At 40.6% G+C, this 17,112-nt stretch overlaps 1 protein-coding gene and 1 long non-coding RNA gene across 9 annotated transcripts in view; one reads left to right on the forward strand and one right to left on the reverse strand.

The window, feature by feature from the left end:
* Positions 1-17,112, reverse strand: part of LOC137853359 (uncharacterized) — a 484,321-nt gene that overhangs the window by 302,233 nt on the left and 164,976 nt on the right. For all 8 annotated transcript variants that reach the window (XR_011094435.1, XR_011094436.1, XR_011094434.1 and 5 more), the window contains one exon: positions 15,294-15,370. This is a non-coding gene — a long non-coding RNA (uncharacterized lncRNA). The remainder of the gene's footprint in view (positions 1-15,293; positions 15,371-17,112) is intronic.
* Positions 6,122-14,906, forward strand: ETAA1 (ETAA1 activator of ATR kinase). Its single transcript, XM_068675643.1, has 6 exons — positions 6,122-6,408; positions 7,082-7,219; positions 7,495-7,571; positions 9,109-9,227; positions 9,571-11,672; positions 13,601-14,906. Exons 1-6 carry the CDS (start codon positions 6,192-6,194, stop codon positions 13,714-13,716), a joined length of 2,769 nt encoding a protein of 922 aa, XP_068531744.1. The 5' UTR covers positions 6,122-6,191; the 3' UTR covers positions 13,717-14,906.

Here is a 17,112-nt window from a genome sequence, read left to right on the forward strand (position 1 = left end):
AAATGATGGTTCTGGGGAAGGATTTTAACTTCCCTCTCACTTCAGTCACACAACTACAGCTCTATGACTTAAGGCCAAAACTACACATGTGCCCCAAGCTTGGTCCTGTCCCTGAAACAACCCGTAACAGCAGCTAGCTCACACAGGGCAATGGTCCTGTAACGTGGGTATCAGAACTGGCCAGAACCTCTAACCCATTACACACAGATGACAAAGGTACTGCTATGAGAGAATAACTTCCAGTCACGCCAACATCAAAACAAGCAGCAGTATATGCTGCACAATAAGTCACAGATGCACATGGACCTTCGTTGTTATGCATTTCCATGCAAACTGCGGCTTATACCTAACAGGATATAGGCTCAATTGATAATGTATAGAATCTATAAAAGGAAAGCCCCCCCCAAAGCACTTTGGTAACAAGTAACAGGAACTGTTTTTTCAACTGCAAGCTATGAACACTTGACATAAAAATAGTCTATCTAGAAATCGCTGAGTACGTCACAGAAAACCAGAGAATGACCGCACTTGGAGAATTTCATACTAGTTTGATCACTGATTCTTCAGTAAGCTATTTAGGACCGCAGGGTAAACATTCTCCTGGAACAAATGTATCAATCAAAAGCTAAGCCTACTTTAAATAAATAAGTAGTGTCTATTTTCTTCTACAGAATGCTTGATCAAAAAGCTGTCTTCTCTGGCCATCGACTGCTTTGTGCTGGGTAGCTGCTGACTAAATACTTTGCTGATTTACACTGCAGCATATGATTTTTAGCAAGCCTAGATCTCCAAATACAGGTCAGTGTTTGTCACTGATGAAAGAAATCATCTACAGGATACAAAGTAGATTAATACATGTCAGGTTTCCCAAACAAGCCAGAAACCTATTCCTTCCTATTCTTTAAAGAACCTTAGAACTTGTTTTCTTATGTGGGATAAAAAAAAATCCAACAACTAAGAGAGCAGAACAGAAAACCTATTTCTCATTCCTTGATAGCCTGGAGCTGTGAAAAAACAGGATCAACAGATTTAAAAAAAAAAAAAAAAAAGAGAGAATCTTGCTGCTGTAATTTTTATGAACTTTTTTTGATCCTACCCTCATTTATATCTTCTCTTCACATATAAGCATATAAGCAATGAGGTAGTAGAGGATGCATCTGAGCTGGGAGATCACCCTAGCTGCATGTCCTCCTTGGTAGTGAACAATGAGAGCACAGACACTAGTGAAAAATACTGAAAAGCTCTGAAAGCTCATGGGCAGCAGAGCCAGATGTAGCAAAGAGGTGAGCAGAGAGGCACGGCTGCCTCGACTCCTCCTGGTTGTTCTTTGCTGCAAGCCCATGCAGCATGAGCCAGCACAGCGCCGAGATACCCAGATTACTGCACCCGCTGCAGAGGGAGAAGGCAGCGAGATGCCTGCCCACAGCACTGTGCTGAAGCTACCTGACCCAGCTAAAATCTTAGGCAGAAGTTCTACAAACAGTGGTCTCCCCAGTCTTGCACAACCATGATGCATCTCCTCAGCATAGTTCACCCTGAGCACCCTTGAAGAGCTGTGGAGTTGAGGCTCACTACAATGAACTCCTAATAGGATGCCCTCCTGGTGGCTAGCACCAGCTTTCAGCACAGGGCCCGAACCTCCAGGGCTCCCTACAGCTGCCTGACCTAATTCTTCTTCAAAATGGGCTGGCCCATTTTGGCTGACAATTTCCTTTAAATGCCCAGACACCAAGCAATGGAAAATTTTCTTTAAATGCCAGTTAATGAGCAATGGAAAATGTCATCACGATGAAGTTATGCAGGTACTTAAGTGCTCTGCTGGATCAGGCCTTTGCGAGCTATATTATACTCACATTTGACTAGATTTTCTGCGTGCGATAAATAAAAAAAAAAGATAAACCTCTACAATAAAAGAAGAAAAAAGGAGATATATGTAAAATTTTTAAAGCTTCTATGGTTCTTGGATGGCATGGTGGAAAGAAAGAGGGAAAGAGAATGCAAAAGCATAAACTAGGCTATGCTTGTGTAAATTACTCTGACATTTAATAACTCTCTACTGAAAATTCTCAAGCAAGGCTACTTCAGATATTTTAAGGTCATGTATCATTTACTGTCTAGGTCAATTTATGCATCAGCCAAAAGCGCTGCAAACCCTTCTGGACAGCACTTTGAAAATAAAGGTATATGTAACTGTTTGGGCCATATTTTCCTCACCGGTTTCTGCTCCGTGAACATTTCACCTTGGAAAATTAAAGTAATAAGTGAAGTCAGTATGATATTTCAAGGCAAGCCAAGGACAAGCTTTACAACTGTGCTATCAAAATGCTATTAATAAAAGCAAAAATACACGCACGATGCCCGCATTCCCCTATGGATGGAAAAAATTATTGTCCATTAAGTTAACATTTCAGATACCCTCTCAGTTTTTCCTAAGGTCCCAAAGAAGGCAACAAAACACATATCTCTTTCAGTGAACTTGCATGAAGTATCTGCTGTCATGTAGTGCTCCATTTTAGTAAACACTCCAAGGCTTCTTAAGAGAATATATGGATGAGCAAGATTTCTGGGGGGAAAAAAAAAAAAAAAGTGGAAAATTGTGGCTAGAATTTTCTGCTTTCACGGTAAGTTTTATACAGGTGTCTTTGTTTATTTTTCTTTGGGTCCTGGGGGTTGCATTTATACATGTGTCTTACCTTAAGCATCTAAATTCACTTCTCTGTTTGGATAGCTCCCCTCCCTGCTGCATCCCACGACTCTGTGGTTCTCCCCAGCACACATACCAGCATCTCCTTTTGCCAGGCATGAATGCCCTTACACACCAGGGCACAGCTGCGTGGCACGAGGCGGTGCTGCACAGAAACATCCAGGCTGGCCCTGAGTGGACAAAGCTGGCTAGGACATTTCAAAACTACCTTGTTCGGTGGCCCCTTGCATACCTCTGAGCCTCGCTGAGCCATACTCTACAGAAATACATGACAAAGCTGAGGGCAGTCCACTCAAGGAAGTGTGGCCAGAGGCTTTTGATCTCAGGGCCACTGACATTTCTTCGGGATGTCTGCAGAACTGCAGGCTGAATGAAGTTGTGCTATAAACGCAGATACATCTTGCTTTGGTAGGCATCTGGTTTTGTATTTTGTTTTTGTACACAACCAAAGCAACAGACAGGTTCTAATAGGTGTAATAGCCCACGGCTTGCCTTAATGCCTGCCTTGCCAGCAGTCACACTGCAGAGGAAGAGGAGAGACCATGACCTATTTATCTGGTTTCCTCAGGTACACAGAGCAGGTGGCTACCCAGCTACATACACTGTAGCATTCCTTCCCTAGGAGAAAACTCATTTATGCTTAAAATACATATTGAGTTGCAGAGTTTGTACCCAAACCATTTTTTAAAACAAATTATCCAAGTAACATATGGCTCAGGAAATTTTTATTTCACCTGGTCTCAGGTAATCAACATGCATACACACATTCTCATTTGAGACAAGCTATGAGTGCGTGTCTGTGTTTTGTTTATCTCTTTTTCTGTGCTTGTAAGCACTGAAAATAAAGTAGAAAAAAAAAAAGATAAGTAAAGACAAGAAAAATATGACATGAAAATATAGTTTGGAAACACACAAAAGCCCAAGATAGTTCACTGAAAATGTCACAGGGCATTTAAAAACATCCTGGGAAAAAGATATTATTTGTCAAATTAAATTAATTATTTATAATAACTTCCGTTCTCCAACAAATCCTGATATTTCCACTATCATCGATTTTCCTTTTTACCAGCCCCTGACAAAAATGAAAGATGAAAGTTACAGAATGAAATGTTATGGAATGAGAGTTACAAAAAGTAACTTCTCTTTGTTAGTTACATTAATGTGATGTATGAGATACTTTGAAAAATCTCACTAATGATACATAGTCTTCCCAACATAAAAATGCTCACTTTAAAGCTCTATGCTCAAAGGATTTTAGAGAGGAGCATTTTTTCACTTGTATTTGCAATATTCTCATTACACTGATGGGTATTTCTTAGGAAACTTCTCAGATCTTCCACATTTATTTCATTTAAGATCTTTGTCTCATAAAATACAGGAAAAAGTTCTCAGGCAGTTTATAGAACTATTAAAAACTGAACTAACTTTATTATTCATTCAATCTCCTCCATTATTTATCCCTCTTGATTTGAAAGTAGGACTCACAAGTGCAGCACTAGGAGTTTGCTGCAAGTCCCTGGAACGCAGCCTCACCACAATTAGCCATTGATCCAGCTGCTCGTACCATGACAAGGGAATGCAAACTCCCTCCTCCTTGAGGCTACAGCTCCACAGAGAAACCCTTCAACATCACAGACTTCCACCACATTTCTTAACTTAATAAACAGCATCAGCTCAGAGCGAAGTTCTTGAGCTGTAATGAAATACCCACACTTTTATTTGTTAGGAAAGGGGTTTTCTTCCATCATGTACCTGCTGTTCAACTTTTCCGTAGAGTACAGGTTTTTGTTTGGTTTGGTGTTTTTCTCCCAAGTTTTGGAACCACGGCTTTGTATATGCTTAAACTGATGTACCAACATGTCTCATACAGAAGTAGCCACACATTTAAAATGTTCTTTTTCAAAATGCATTTACTGTACAAGTAAAATCTCGCTAGTGAGTGAAAGACCCGTGGCAAATATTCACATTTTATGAAGGAGGTTTGTGAACAATAAGCAGGGAGAAAAGAAGAAATCAAAGCGAGCACTGCAAAATTCACAGCACTTGGTAAATTTGACAGATGTCACTTGATTTTCATTATTTATGACAGTATTTCAGACTACACTTGCTAACATACAGGAGCATGAAAGCAGACTGCTTCACAGTACCCAGCTGCTAAGTGGGCGCTAGGAAGTGGTAGAAGACACCAATATTTTAGTAGCACTTTTTAGTAAGTGTGTTAATTCTAATGCCTCGTTATCCTGCAACTACCACTGTAAACAGAATCAGTCCTCAGCATCCATCTCACCTGGAAACAACAGGGAAAGAAATCTATATTGCACCTAGGGCAGAGAGCCCAGGAAAGGCCATTTTTGTACCTGCATGATGCATTGCAGCTTTTAATTACTGTCTTGCCAACCAGCGATCATACGCACACATACCTTCACCATGCTTTAGACCAATGCAAAGATCTGCCCGTGTTGGTGTGAGTACAAGCCAGCAGCCACGCTTCGATGCTCAGTGATGGATTCTGGAGCCTAATTCTAGATCCATTTGTTCAGGCTGATCTCTGAGTTACATTTGATGGGTACGACATAAACAAACGGATTACTCAAACGTCACAACTTTCTGTGATTAACTGTGATACTTTAGCCATGTATGTAACAATTTCTCTGTTTAATACATAGCACTTAATTTTTTCCTTGTTAAAACGTCTTAATTATGCTCTTGAGAACAGAGAAGTGAAAAACCATATTGCTTGCCTGAGGCCTCAGGCGGAACGAGGTTTCCCAATTCAGGGAATCCATTTTTTGTGACTTTAAAACTCCTTACGCTCCTGATCCTAGACCAAACTCCACTGCTCATGCCTGACAGATGAAGTGTGACCCCAAAGTAGTCCAGAATGATTACATGAAAACCAGGCAGGCGACCAACGCGCATGCAGTTGGCTCCTTGACCTGAGTAAGCAGCTTACTCCTTGACCTGTACGCTTGGTAGATGTGTTTATATGTTTCATGAAGCGGGGTGAGGAGGAAATATCCACAGTGCCACACGCTATGTGCTTGCGTTTACACTGCCTGCAATACCGGTGTGGGGTCAGAGGTGTAGGGGCAGGGTCCCTCAGGGACCTGGTGGTGTGTTGGGTCTGCCCTTAACACGCAGTTCGCCTTCTGTAGGTCCCTGCGTGCCAGCCCAGGGCCGGGCTGCAGGGGCTGCCTCTATTTTTTGGTTTATTTTCCCCGAGGCCACCCCGCAGGGACAGGACAGGCGCCCCCTCAGCGCCCCCCCCGCTACCGTTTAACGGCCGCCCCAGCGCGTGCCTCAGGCACCTCACGGCGGCTGCGGTGAGGCGGGGCGGGGCCAACCCTCCGCTCCCGCCCCCTGGGCGCTCCGCAGCCAATAGCCGCGCGGCGCGGGTCGGCGGCGGCCAATCGGCGGCGGCTGGCCGGGATCCCCGGCAAAATGGCGGCGGCGGCAGCGGCGGCGGGGCGGGCGCGGCGGCGGCGGGATGCCCGGTAGCCGGCGGCGCGAGCCCTGCCTCAGGCCCCTCGCCCTGAGGAGGCGCAGCGGAGGCGGCGGCGGCGGCCTCGAGGGGCTCGGCCGGCGGCCGGCGGAGGACGGAGCGGAGGCGGCGGAGGAGGGCGGGGCGGGCCCGAGCCTGAGCTCGGCTCCGGGCCTGGGTCTGGGCCTGGCCGCGGGGGAGGCGGCGGGGCGCGGCGCTGCAGGTACCGGGCGCCGAGCAGCAGCAGCAGCAGCAGGGAGGGGGGCCTCTGAGGCAGGACAGACAGCTTTAAAATGGTTCCCGTGGGCCTGCACGCCTGTACCCGTAAGGGCAGGGTGACAGGGCAGCGCTGTGAGATGTCTCGGGTTTGCTCACCGAGAGCCCCGGGGCTGCTGCTCTGCAGCTTGGTTTTGTCAGGCCGGCCTCGCAAAGCCCCCGTCGGGGAGGTGTAGGCAGGTGGGGTGTGACCCACGGTGCTGCAGGGGCCCGCAGAAGTTTTGACTCAAACCAGAGTCTGGGTGAAAAACACAGAGCAAATCAGAATACAAAACACTCTCCCCTATAAGCATATATACTCTTATTTTTGTTAACATACACTAAAGCCAATGCTCCCCCCAATAGGATAGACGATCTTCATCCTTAGCACCACGATGCCGAGCATACAGCTGTCAGCACCCTGTATCTGTTAGCTCGGGTGACATAACTGACAAAGATCGCATCAAGTGTAGTTATGAAAAATGCTCTTCTAAGCAGAGGAACCGTGATGAGTATGACCTTCATTTTGATTCTTAAAAAGTTCCTAAAGCATAATCTTCGTGCCTTGCCGTATTCTATCTTCTAAGCTATTTCAGGTTTTCATTTGTTGTTTAACAAAGATCATTTTTCTCTTTACACAGAGCCATGTTTACATAAAACTCCAAAGAGATCACTGAGTAGGAAATCCAGAATACCTACCTTCAGCTCTCCTGTTAATGACACTGACATACAGCAAGAAATCTTTTGGGATCCTCATTCGCCAATTGCACGCGGACTCGGTAATATTAACATTCAGACTTCAGGGTGCCTGTTTGAGGCATGCAATTATTGGAGTTATCACATTTATTGAAAAAAGGCCTCCTCCTGTTATGATAGCAGTTGGGGAATCCAGAAGTAATTAGGTTGCTTGGTTTGCTTTTGCTTTTATTAAAATCCCATAAATTCTTAAATATAGTGCTGCATCAAGTTCTGATCAGCAAGTGTAATTGTATGCTTTAAGATGCAGTGCACTTTATAAATTGTAGTGTTTTTCAGAGTTGTTTTGTTTTTCTAGGCAATGAAAAAAACAAACGTTCTACCAGGAGATGTGCGGTTGAAATTTCAGAAATTGTTAATCGTATTGCTCCTCAGGTAACTGACTTTCTAAAACAATGCTCTTTATATGCAGGAATCAAACAGGGCAGTGCCACGCTATTCACTTTTACTAAAGACTTAACTTCAGTTACAGTAGTCTCTCTTAACATGGTAAGAAGAATTATCAGAACTGTGCAGAAAACTAGTAACGTGTTTATAAAACTGGACTGAATTAAAATCATAAGCATGGCATTTGACTCATTGTTCTTTCGAGTCAAAGATGCTGTAAAAATAAAGTATGAAGAAAATGGACTTGTGGCAGCTGTGTTTAGAAAGTTCTATCTTCAGAATATAGTTTATTACCCCTGATCTCTGGAAATCTATAATGATTTATTTATCATTATTAAAAGGTATAGTTTCTTCATGTACTGGATTTACTTGGAAAGTAAATCTGACAGACTCAGATGAGAGAGTCCATAATAATATAAACATAGTGAAGTTGCATCATTATTCTAAATGATCTGCCTTTTTACCCTAAGGTCCATGCTCTTGATGTCTCTCTTCTGCTGTGAATCTGATGTCCACAGCATTAAAAGTGAAAATAAGCTAGTGTTGCAATAGCAGGCTTATTGTTTGTTTTTTATTAAGTGCAAGAGCAGAACTTGTCATTCCTAAAAGAGTTCTGTAGTATTTGGCTTGCAAAATATGCCAGAGCTAGTATTTAACGGAGCTAGTTAAATGTATTCACTATTTTGAGTATTTGGGAGAAATGGAAAATCCTTGATAAGGGATGCCACTTCTTTTTAAAGTATGACAGCCCTATCATGACTAAATAATATCATACTGGGTTTGCTGCTATCTGTTGCTTGTCTTCTGTTTTCGTAATATAAATTTAAAAAAATAAAACCTACCTAAATCTACCTGCCAGTTAAAGTTCTAATTACTTTTGCTGGCTTAAGTGCAGTAATTTCTCACATGCTCTATCCCTCTGTACGTTTTACCATGGCAATAGAGTATCTCTTAGATTTGGGAACTTAGAATGCAGCCTGAACTTTGAAGCTCTGAAACATCCTCATTCAGTGTCTGAACTTCATTTGTTTCTGTTTAAAGGCTCCTTGGATAAAATAGTTGTAATGGAAGAAGTCAGAATTTTTTCCAGGAAGCATACAGAATATGATTTATATCAAATTCTCTGATCTGTTAATGCTGCTGTAAGTGGATAAAGACAGGGTATCTCAAGTAGCTCCTCACTAGTATACGGAGGTAAACTAATCACAGCTTGTAATGTGAATATTGCAAATTATGTGTAAAGTTGATTGGGGAAGCAAATATAGTATTAGCTTTGAGCACCAAAGTAAAATTCAATTATTTTAATTGAAGTTCCTGCTTTAAATTGATATAATTAAACTGATACAACTATCAGTAGACAGTGTTGCAGTAATCTTGCTTAGCTTGTATTGGTTTAGCTCCTGTCTTTGGCTTTCAACAGATTTGATCCAGTTTAATTGGTTTAGCAACTTTAACGCAGGGTGTGTGTCTAGTCCAATCTTTATCTGAAGTCAAATTGCTAAGCATTACAAATCTAATCATTCAGGATGAAAAAGCAGCCTGTAACGAAGGCTCCCTTTTAGGGACATGGATTGGGGAGGATGCTATTCCCTGTACACCTGGAGCAGTAAAAGTACGAGCTAGGACAAAGTTAAGCTGTACAAGGTAAGTTACTGTTTGGTCTCGCCCATCACTGCTGGGTTTTTGTGAAAAAGGGTATGTGGTGTTCCATTATGTATAGTGAGCCATGTAATTGTACATTAGCATACAGAATGCTTTTAGCTTTGCATTTGCTATCTCTTGCTAATGGGGTAGTTATCGTTGGGAATTATCAAAAGGATTGCATGCTGACTGCACTGAAAGCAGTAGGATTCGCTCATACTCTGTAGCTTGGTAACCTAGAGAATAAACAGCATGTAGGATGGTGTAGCTGAAGTTGGAAAAACTTTCTCAGTAGATCTGATTTTTTCTCCCTCTGTTTTTTTTTTTTTTTTTTTTTTAAATCTAGAGATCTTAAAATAAAAAATCCTGAAGAGGAGCTCATGAAATTGGCCAAGGAATTTGATAAAAATCTGGTAGAGCTAGATGCTGTTCAGGAACAAGAGAAGCTTGGCCGTGGCTTTATCCAGACTGCCTCCGATTCTTTAAAAAGTTACAAAGATGAAGTAAATAGGAAGAACCTGAAATCACTCCTTAGTGAAGTTTCTGAAACAGGTGCTGCTCTGTCCCTGAAACCAGTTGCAGAAAGCACTGGCATCACCGCTGCAGAGCCCTGTCTGTCTAGCAGTCAAAACTCTGTAGACCTTGAGGCCGAAATAGCTCTTCATGCTCTTTTTGATTGCTCTACCCAGAAGTGTACTGGACAGTTGAGCCAAGGACTATCGGGTATTTCTTTAAATAATAGTTTCCATGAAAACAAAAGGACACTGGAGGAGGAACACCTTCCTGAACAAATTAAAAATACACAACATGGTAATTCAGATGCATGTCAAAAACATAATCTCTATGCACTAGGAAGTGTGAACCAGACTCTTCCAAAAACGGATACTAACACACTGACAAAAAAAAATACTCCTTTGAAGAAACAAGTGGTGGTCTCCAGTAAGCCTGCTGGAGTAGTTCATGATGATTTTGATGACTGGGATACAGATTTTTTGGCAGATGACTCTTTTGTGATGCAAATAACCCAAAATCCTGAGTTGATTAATACTGAGGAAGCTGCAACAATTCCTATAAATACTTCTGTGCGTGGTTTCAGTGATGCTAGCAGAACAAAGGAAAGAAGTAGCTGCAATTCAGTAATTTCTTTGGAGAGTGTACACAAATCTAAAAGTTCTCAGTTTTCACCTTTGAAGCATCCTAGTAAAAACACACACAATGTTGCAAAGTCTCTTTCTTTACAAAAGCCATTTAATAAGATGGAAAACTCAAAGATGGCAACCACTGGTTCTACTTGGAGAAGTGCCCAGAACAATGATTTTAGCTATATTCCCGTTTCAATGCAATCTCAAGTGAAGAATGGAAATGAAACTGTTGAGCCTAAAGGTAACTCTGTTCTTTTCCCATCAAGACCTAATCCTCACAGACCACGGACTGAAAAACCTGGGAGTAACTTGCCCAATATTTTCTGTGAATCAGCCAGTATTTCTACCAATACTAAACCTAGTGATGCAATTAAAGTGGTTAACCAAGCTAATACAGGTCATGTAAATACAGTTGAAATACCAAAGAAAAGTATTCCGTCATTTGATGACTGGAATGAACCAAAATTCTCTGATGAGGTTTTGGACATGTTTTGTGAATCCGATAGTCTGTGGGACGCAAACTGTGAGGATGATGAATTGTTGTATCAAGTATGTGATGATATAGAAAAGCAGACTCGGAGCCAGGATGCTAAACAAGGAAATGAAAGAGCTAAAACTGTACAAGGAGCCAGTAATCTCTCCAGAACGAATGTTGACAGTGGCTTCACAGCATCTAAACAAGGACTATCTGATCGCTTCGTGGCCCAAAAAACAAATGCAAAACAGGATGGTTTTTTACTAAACAATTCCGGTAGGAACTTCTCAAGGGTTACACATGGACTGACTACAACAGGGCAGACAGTGAACTGTAAAAATGTTTCAAGCCCTCTATCAATGATCTCGGGTACTTCTATGGACTGTAAATATACACTATCTAAAAACTATCATCAAGCTGCTTCTGAAGATACTACAAAGAGTATTTCAGGAAAATGGTACAGGTCAAATTCTGTGCCAGCAAGAGAGACTCATTCTGAAACAAGTCCAGCTAACACAATAAATGTTTTTAGTAGCAAAAGATTAGACGGCCAAGATCTCTTAAATAATGCAGGAAAGACAACAAATAACAATTCTGGTAACAAAACATCAGCTGTGCCTTCAAAGTTTAAGTTCCGAAAGACTAACAGTTCTCAGAACGCTCTTCATGTAGGGTCAGAAAATCCAGGGAGTCATTCTGGCATTGGAATTGCTCCACGGGGTTTGGAAGGAAGTAAGAATCAGGTGCATGTGGCTTTGTACAGCAAACCTGAGAATACAAAACCACCTTTCAAGAGGCACCTTTCAGAGTCTTTTGCACTGTCTACATCAGGTATGTGTCTTTGTTCTATTACTGTTACACCATTTTTGTTTTCTTATTGTAATCAGAAAGTCAAAGGAGAAGTTTGTACCATATTTCAAAGTAGGTTTCAATGTTCATCTGTTCAGTTTAGGTGTTAGTAAATGTTCTAACGAGAACTTGGAGGTTGTTTTCTCCAAACTAAAATCATCCTGACACATCTCTTGAATTCTTGTAGTTAGGGACTTCACTTCCCCATCTTCATTCCACTTCTCAGAATACTTCATGGTCTCCATAAATGCTCAGAATCATTAGGATCAAGTACATCCTGATGCGGCAGTCAGCATACCATATTCTGACCTGCTTAAAACTGTTGATACATGGTAAATGCTGTAGTGCAAGTCAGTGCTTTAATTTACAGTACATTTTGGGAAAAATAAAAACAAACAAACAAAAAAGCCATTAACAATTACTTTTTCAGCCATGGTTCATAAAACCCCAGTTAATGATGGGGCAGGGAAAGATGGCAGCAGATGATACGGAATGCCAATTCCTTTTTATTAGTGTATACCTGGAAATTGGAACCTCAAATCGTTCTGAAAGTAGGTGTGTATTGTTGTTTGCTCTGTGAACAGAATTGCCAGTGAAATACTCTTTGTGATCAGTCTAAACAGTAACACTTAGCCTCGCAGTTATTAGTCCATCATCTGTATATTCTATGCACTGATATTACTTGCTAGGGAAATGCAGACAGTCAAGTTTCAGTCAGTTCTTGTTTTTATTTTACCTAATTGCTTGGTGAAGTACTAATCAATATTCATTTTGATAAAATAGGCCTTTAAATTTAGTGTAGTATACCAACCTCCATTCTCAGGAAGCACTGTTACAAAACCAAAAAATAATTCCTGCATACCACCAGCCAGCATTACCTAAAGAATCAGTATTTTATCTGTTTTGTACCCAGCATAGAAACAAGTAAATGGAAAGTAGCTATTTTGGATGTCAGGTGGGGAGGAGAGGAGAGATAGCTAGTCATTCTGTGGAATGTTTCAGAGAATAAATGAATGAAATAGAAAGTACCTGATAGCATAGATTCTATTTTAAGAGAAACAACAAAATTCCTCCCTCATCTTGAGTTTTTTTGGAAAAGGACCTTGCTGTAACAAAAAGATGGCCATTAAGCAATCTCTTCTAAAACTAATACAAAATTTGTCATGGATATCTGTAATTAATCTTTTTTTAAGAAGCCAACAGGCCCATTATTTTTTTTTCATTATTTACCCAGTCTGAAAGGCTACTTATTAAAAATAGATTAATTGGAAATTTGTGCATAAAAACAATAAAATACTTGACGTGCAGAATGATGGGAGTCTTCCTGTTGGATCCAATGAAGTCAGGATTTTATTGTATGGGAATTTATAGTTCTGTAACACAACATATAAAATATTACGTTTGGCTATCATGTTCTTGTCTCCTTTGCCGATTTTTATTGCTACTTTTGACCTTTTTTCAACCTTTCTGGTTTTATTTGTGTGACACCTGTACTATATCTGACCCCTGTGTCTATACCATCTCCGTGCCCATATCTCTACCTAACTCACTAAATTGTAGAGCCCTTTTCACTCTGATAGCCTTAATTTTCTTAACCCATTGCCATCCCCTGTGTTGACTCCTGATGTCACAAGGTTCACTTGAAGGGCAGCCAAGTAAAATTTCCTTGAAGCAAATGTCTGCATCCCAGTACTTTCATTGGGAGGCAGTAATCACTAGCACTACAAAGGTCATGCATCTTATACCCCTTCCTGCCTTGGGGACAGGATAGATGAGCCATTTTTAACTTGGGTGCCTCATATGTCAGAATGGTGTGCTCTTGCCATATATCTTCAGCCACCGAAAATAGATGAGTTAAAATACATATTGAACAAACTTGAAGGCTCCTAATGCATGTTTTTTATTTACAGTGGCTGTGGTGGAACAAAAAAACAGGAAATGTTCTCAAGAAGAAATTGAAAGAAAGAAACAAGAAGCTCTTGCACGAAGGAAATCCAGAATGCAGGCATTCTTAAAAGATGCTTGAGTTTGACAGGAGTTACCAAGTTTTGGGGAGGGAAATATTGTAATGCTGGAAGACTTTTTAAAACTGTGTTCATGGCTACTGACAACAAGCTTTGCTTATTTCCTGATATAAAAAAAAAAAAAAAAATCTTGATCCTGAACCACAATTAATATTCTGGTGGTATTTAGTCTTATCTAAAAAGTACCAGTGGTAAAATTCTAGTCCCAAATATCTTCAACATAATGAAGTTCAAGATTGTATTGAGTTCATGTTCTGTTATGCGTTGAAGTTGTATACTGTAAAAATCATGAGCATGTGCAAGCATTTGCAGACCCAAATAAGTAGAAGGCTTCAAAAACAGACTGTATGTATTTTGGCTGTATTTCTCTTATTAGGAGTATCTTAATCTAAAGGAAGACACTTGAGCACACATGGGCTAAACAATGTTTGCTTTCAGGTAGGTGAAAGTTCTAAAGTTTTGCTTTAAAGGAAGTACAGAAAACATGTGTCATTGGGGAAACTATTGGAAATTAATAGGTTTTAGAAACCTTGCTCAGTTTGTGTCTGTTACCTTAATTCTTAAGGTAAGAATTGTACATGATGAAGGAATAATTTAATATGCAAGTTTCATAAGGTAAAATAACATCCTGGAAAGGACATTTTTGTTTTTCATTTCCTCCACAAAGAGTTGGAAATATCATAACTACCAAAATCAGACCACCTTTTTCTAACCAAGTATTACCAAGCATTTTTTTTTTTTAAAAAAGGAATCCCATGTCATTTTACCAAACTGTAAGCAATACAAAATATACCAGGTGAAATGTCAGCAACTGTGAATCAGTTTAGTGTTATGGGTTATACATATTTTTCAAACTAAAGGCTGTTAAAACATAATAATGCAAGGTCATGTCAGCTTAACAGGGGCTGATAGAATTCTCGATGTGATAGATGGGTGCAGAGCTTAAACTGCAAAAAGTGCCTGTGGGTAAGCTGCAAGATATTTTTCAACTGAGAAATGCCTATATGTAAACATGTGACACTATGAAAAGTGACTGTGATTTTTCTTTGTAAATAAATAACTTCAAAATGTACCAAAGGCTAGATGAAGCTTTTGGTTCCTGTAATATGTACTGGTTTTGTAACTCTTAAAAGTGTAAGTATTGTATATTTGTAAATCATCATTAAATTCGTTTTTTTGTTGTTTTTTTTTTTACATTTCTCTACTCCATTCTGGGAAATACTACAATGCAGAAACTGGTAAAAGGGAGTGGGATGGGAATTCCATCCTGACTTTACCTGACAGTTCTCTCATGCCTACTAACTTACTCAGTTATTCCACACCTCAATTTTGCATGCACACACCTATAGTGGTGGCAAAGTGCTTCTCTTGGTCAATTTAAACTGAAACTCCTTTGTGGGGGCACTGGTTGTAAACATAACCATCTGCAGTGGAGCCCTGAAACAGTAAGCTCTATTGGTTTTCAAGCTACTGGAGGTGCTTTTATATTAGCCACCGTTCTTGGTGCTAGTTGCTGGATTATAAAATCAAATCCTTAAGTCTACCGAAGGCGATGCTGTGCCAAGTGAGCATTACTTACAGTTTCTGGCTGCAGTTCCCTGTCCTGCCAATTCCAGCTGTTGTGCAACATACGATGAGTTGGATCAGCTTCCTGATCTGACAAAGTTAACCCAGAGAAAAATGTTTATAGCTCACCATAATAACACAGATACTATAACATGAAATAGCGAGGTTCTCTGTTGTGTTGTCAAACCTCTGCTGGCAGTGCTCTGATGGTTCAGAAGACAGCAGATTTGCATGGCCATATTACAAATAAATGCAACACAAGTAGCAGTGGTTGCAAAAACTGCGTTTATCCAGAGAATGTGGTTTGATCTGTGTATCTGAGGGATGTTTGTCTTCATGGTGTTCTAGGAAAATCTAAACCATCAGGTAACTTGCCAGATGTACTACTGGCCAAGAAAGTGGCTATGAGAAAAGACTTCTACCATCAGTATTAAATACGAAAATTATAAGACTGGCTTTTAAGGTACTGACACAAGAATGTCAAATCCTATTGCAAAAGACAAAGTTAGGCTTTTGCTAGGACAGCGTTCAGCCTATCAACCCTTGCCTCTTCAGGATTTTTCTCTAGAAATGATTCCGTTTAAAAGGAGCCAGGATAATGTTTGTTTTCAAGGATGGTGTGGTTAATCATTCTTCTGGTTTGAGACTATAAACTAACTAGAAGAGAAAAAACTGATTGTCGGAACCGGAGAGTATTTTTTAGGAAGGTTTCATTCCCTGATGTGAAAGAATCAAATCAGATTTGAAGTGGGGATAAACAGAAGATACATAACACGAAACACAGGCTGAGCATATGATGGCTACCCAAGCTCAGCACACAAACACCATTCTGAACACGTGCCACTGCGTGTCCTTGAGTGCACCCCAGAGTTTAAAGCCAGCTCACTGCCCTTTCAGGTGACGCTGATTTTCTCAGGTGCCCACGAGAGAAAGGCCCTGGAGCTGCCCTCCTGAAATGCCACTGCTGGTCTCCCCGCAGAGCAGGGTAAGAGCACGCTCGCTCATCTTTCACAGGAGCCAACCTGCCTGCCTTCCGAGCTGCAGAACAGGGCTCTGTGTACAAGGGAAACTCCATTCTCACAAGGGGTCTGGGAAGGACCCCTCACAAACCTTCCAGCTGGAGGAAGATGCAAACTACCTTTTGACAAATTACTGTCACTTCCTTATCTAAGTACTTCACCGCATTTTAAGAAACTCTGCTGGCGAGAGTGAAACATCTCATTTTTGACAGCTGACAGCTAACACATCTACTGCCCTCTCCCATTAAACTAATCGTAACAGAGGGGCTTTGGCTTTTATTTTACTTTTCATAAATACCTATTTTCAGCAGGGATATTATGCTTCAAGGCCTGTAATGTGGTCTTTCTCAAATGCTGCTTTCCAAATAGAAATCACAAGTTCTTGGGATCATGGTTTCTTAACTGAAGTCAAGACAAAGTAAGATTTTTTTTTGGTCACACCCTCGCTGACTGTCCCCAAATGCCCTACCATATCATCTTCCAATTAACAAACTGAATAGAGCTTCTTTTTGTTACTTGGCGCTATTAGAAACAGATAAATCATGTCTTGCCTTAGAATTAAAACCCTTCTATACCATTTTTATTAGGCAAATCTGGTAAAAGTGAAAAACTCAGAGAAATATTTCAACCCTGTACAGTTTCATTGGTGGAGTCAGTGCAGGCAGAAGGTTTATTAGGGCTCAGAAATACCTATAAAGAACAGCAACTTCTACAGCATCACAGGTGAAATTCCACAGCCTAGGTATTTTTATCTCTGAATAAGAAATACATTTATATTGCTTGGGGAGAAACAAAGAGGAAACACAATAAAAA

This window comes from Anas acuta, chromosome 3 (genome assembly GCF_963932015.1).
Source record: "Anas acuta chromosome 3, bAnaAcu1.1, whole genome shotgun sequence".
NCBI classification, from domain to species: Eukaryota; Metazoa; Chordata; class Aves; order Anseriformes; family Anatidae; genus Anas; species Anas acuta.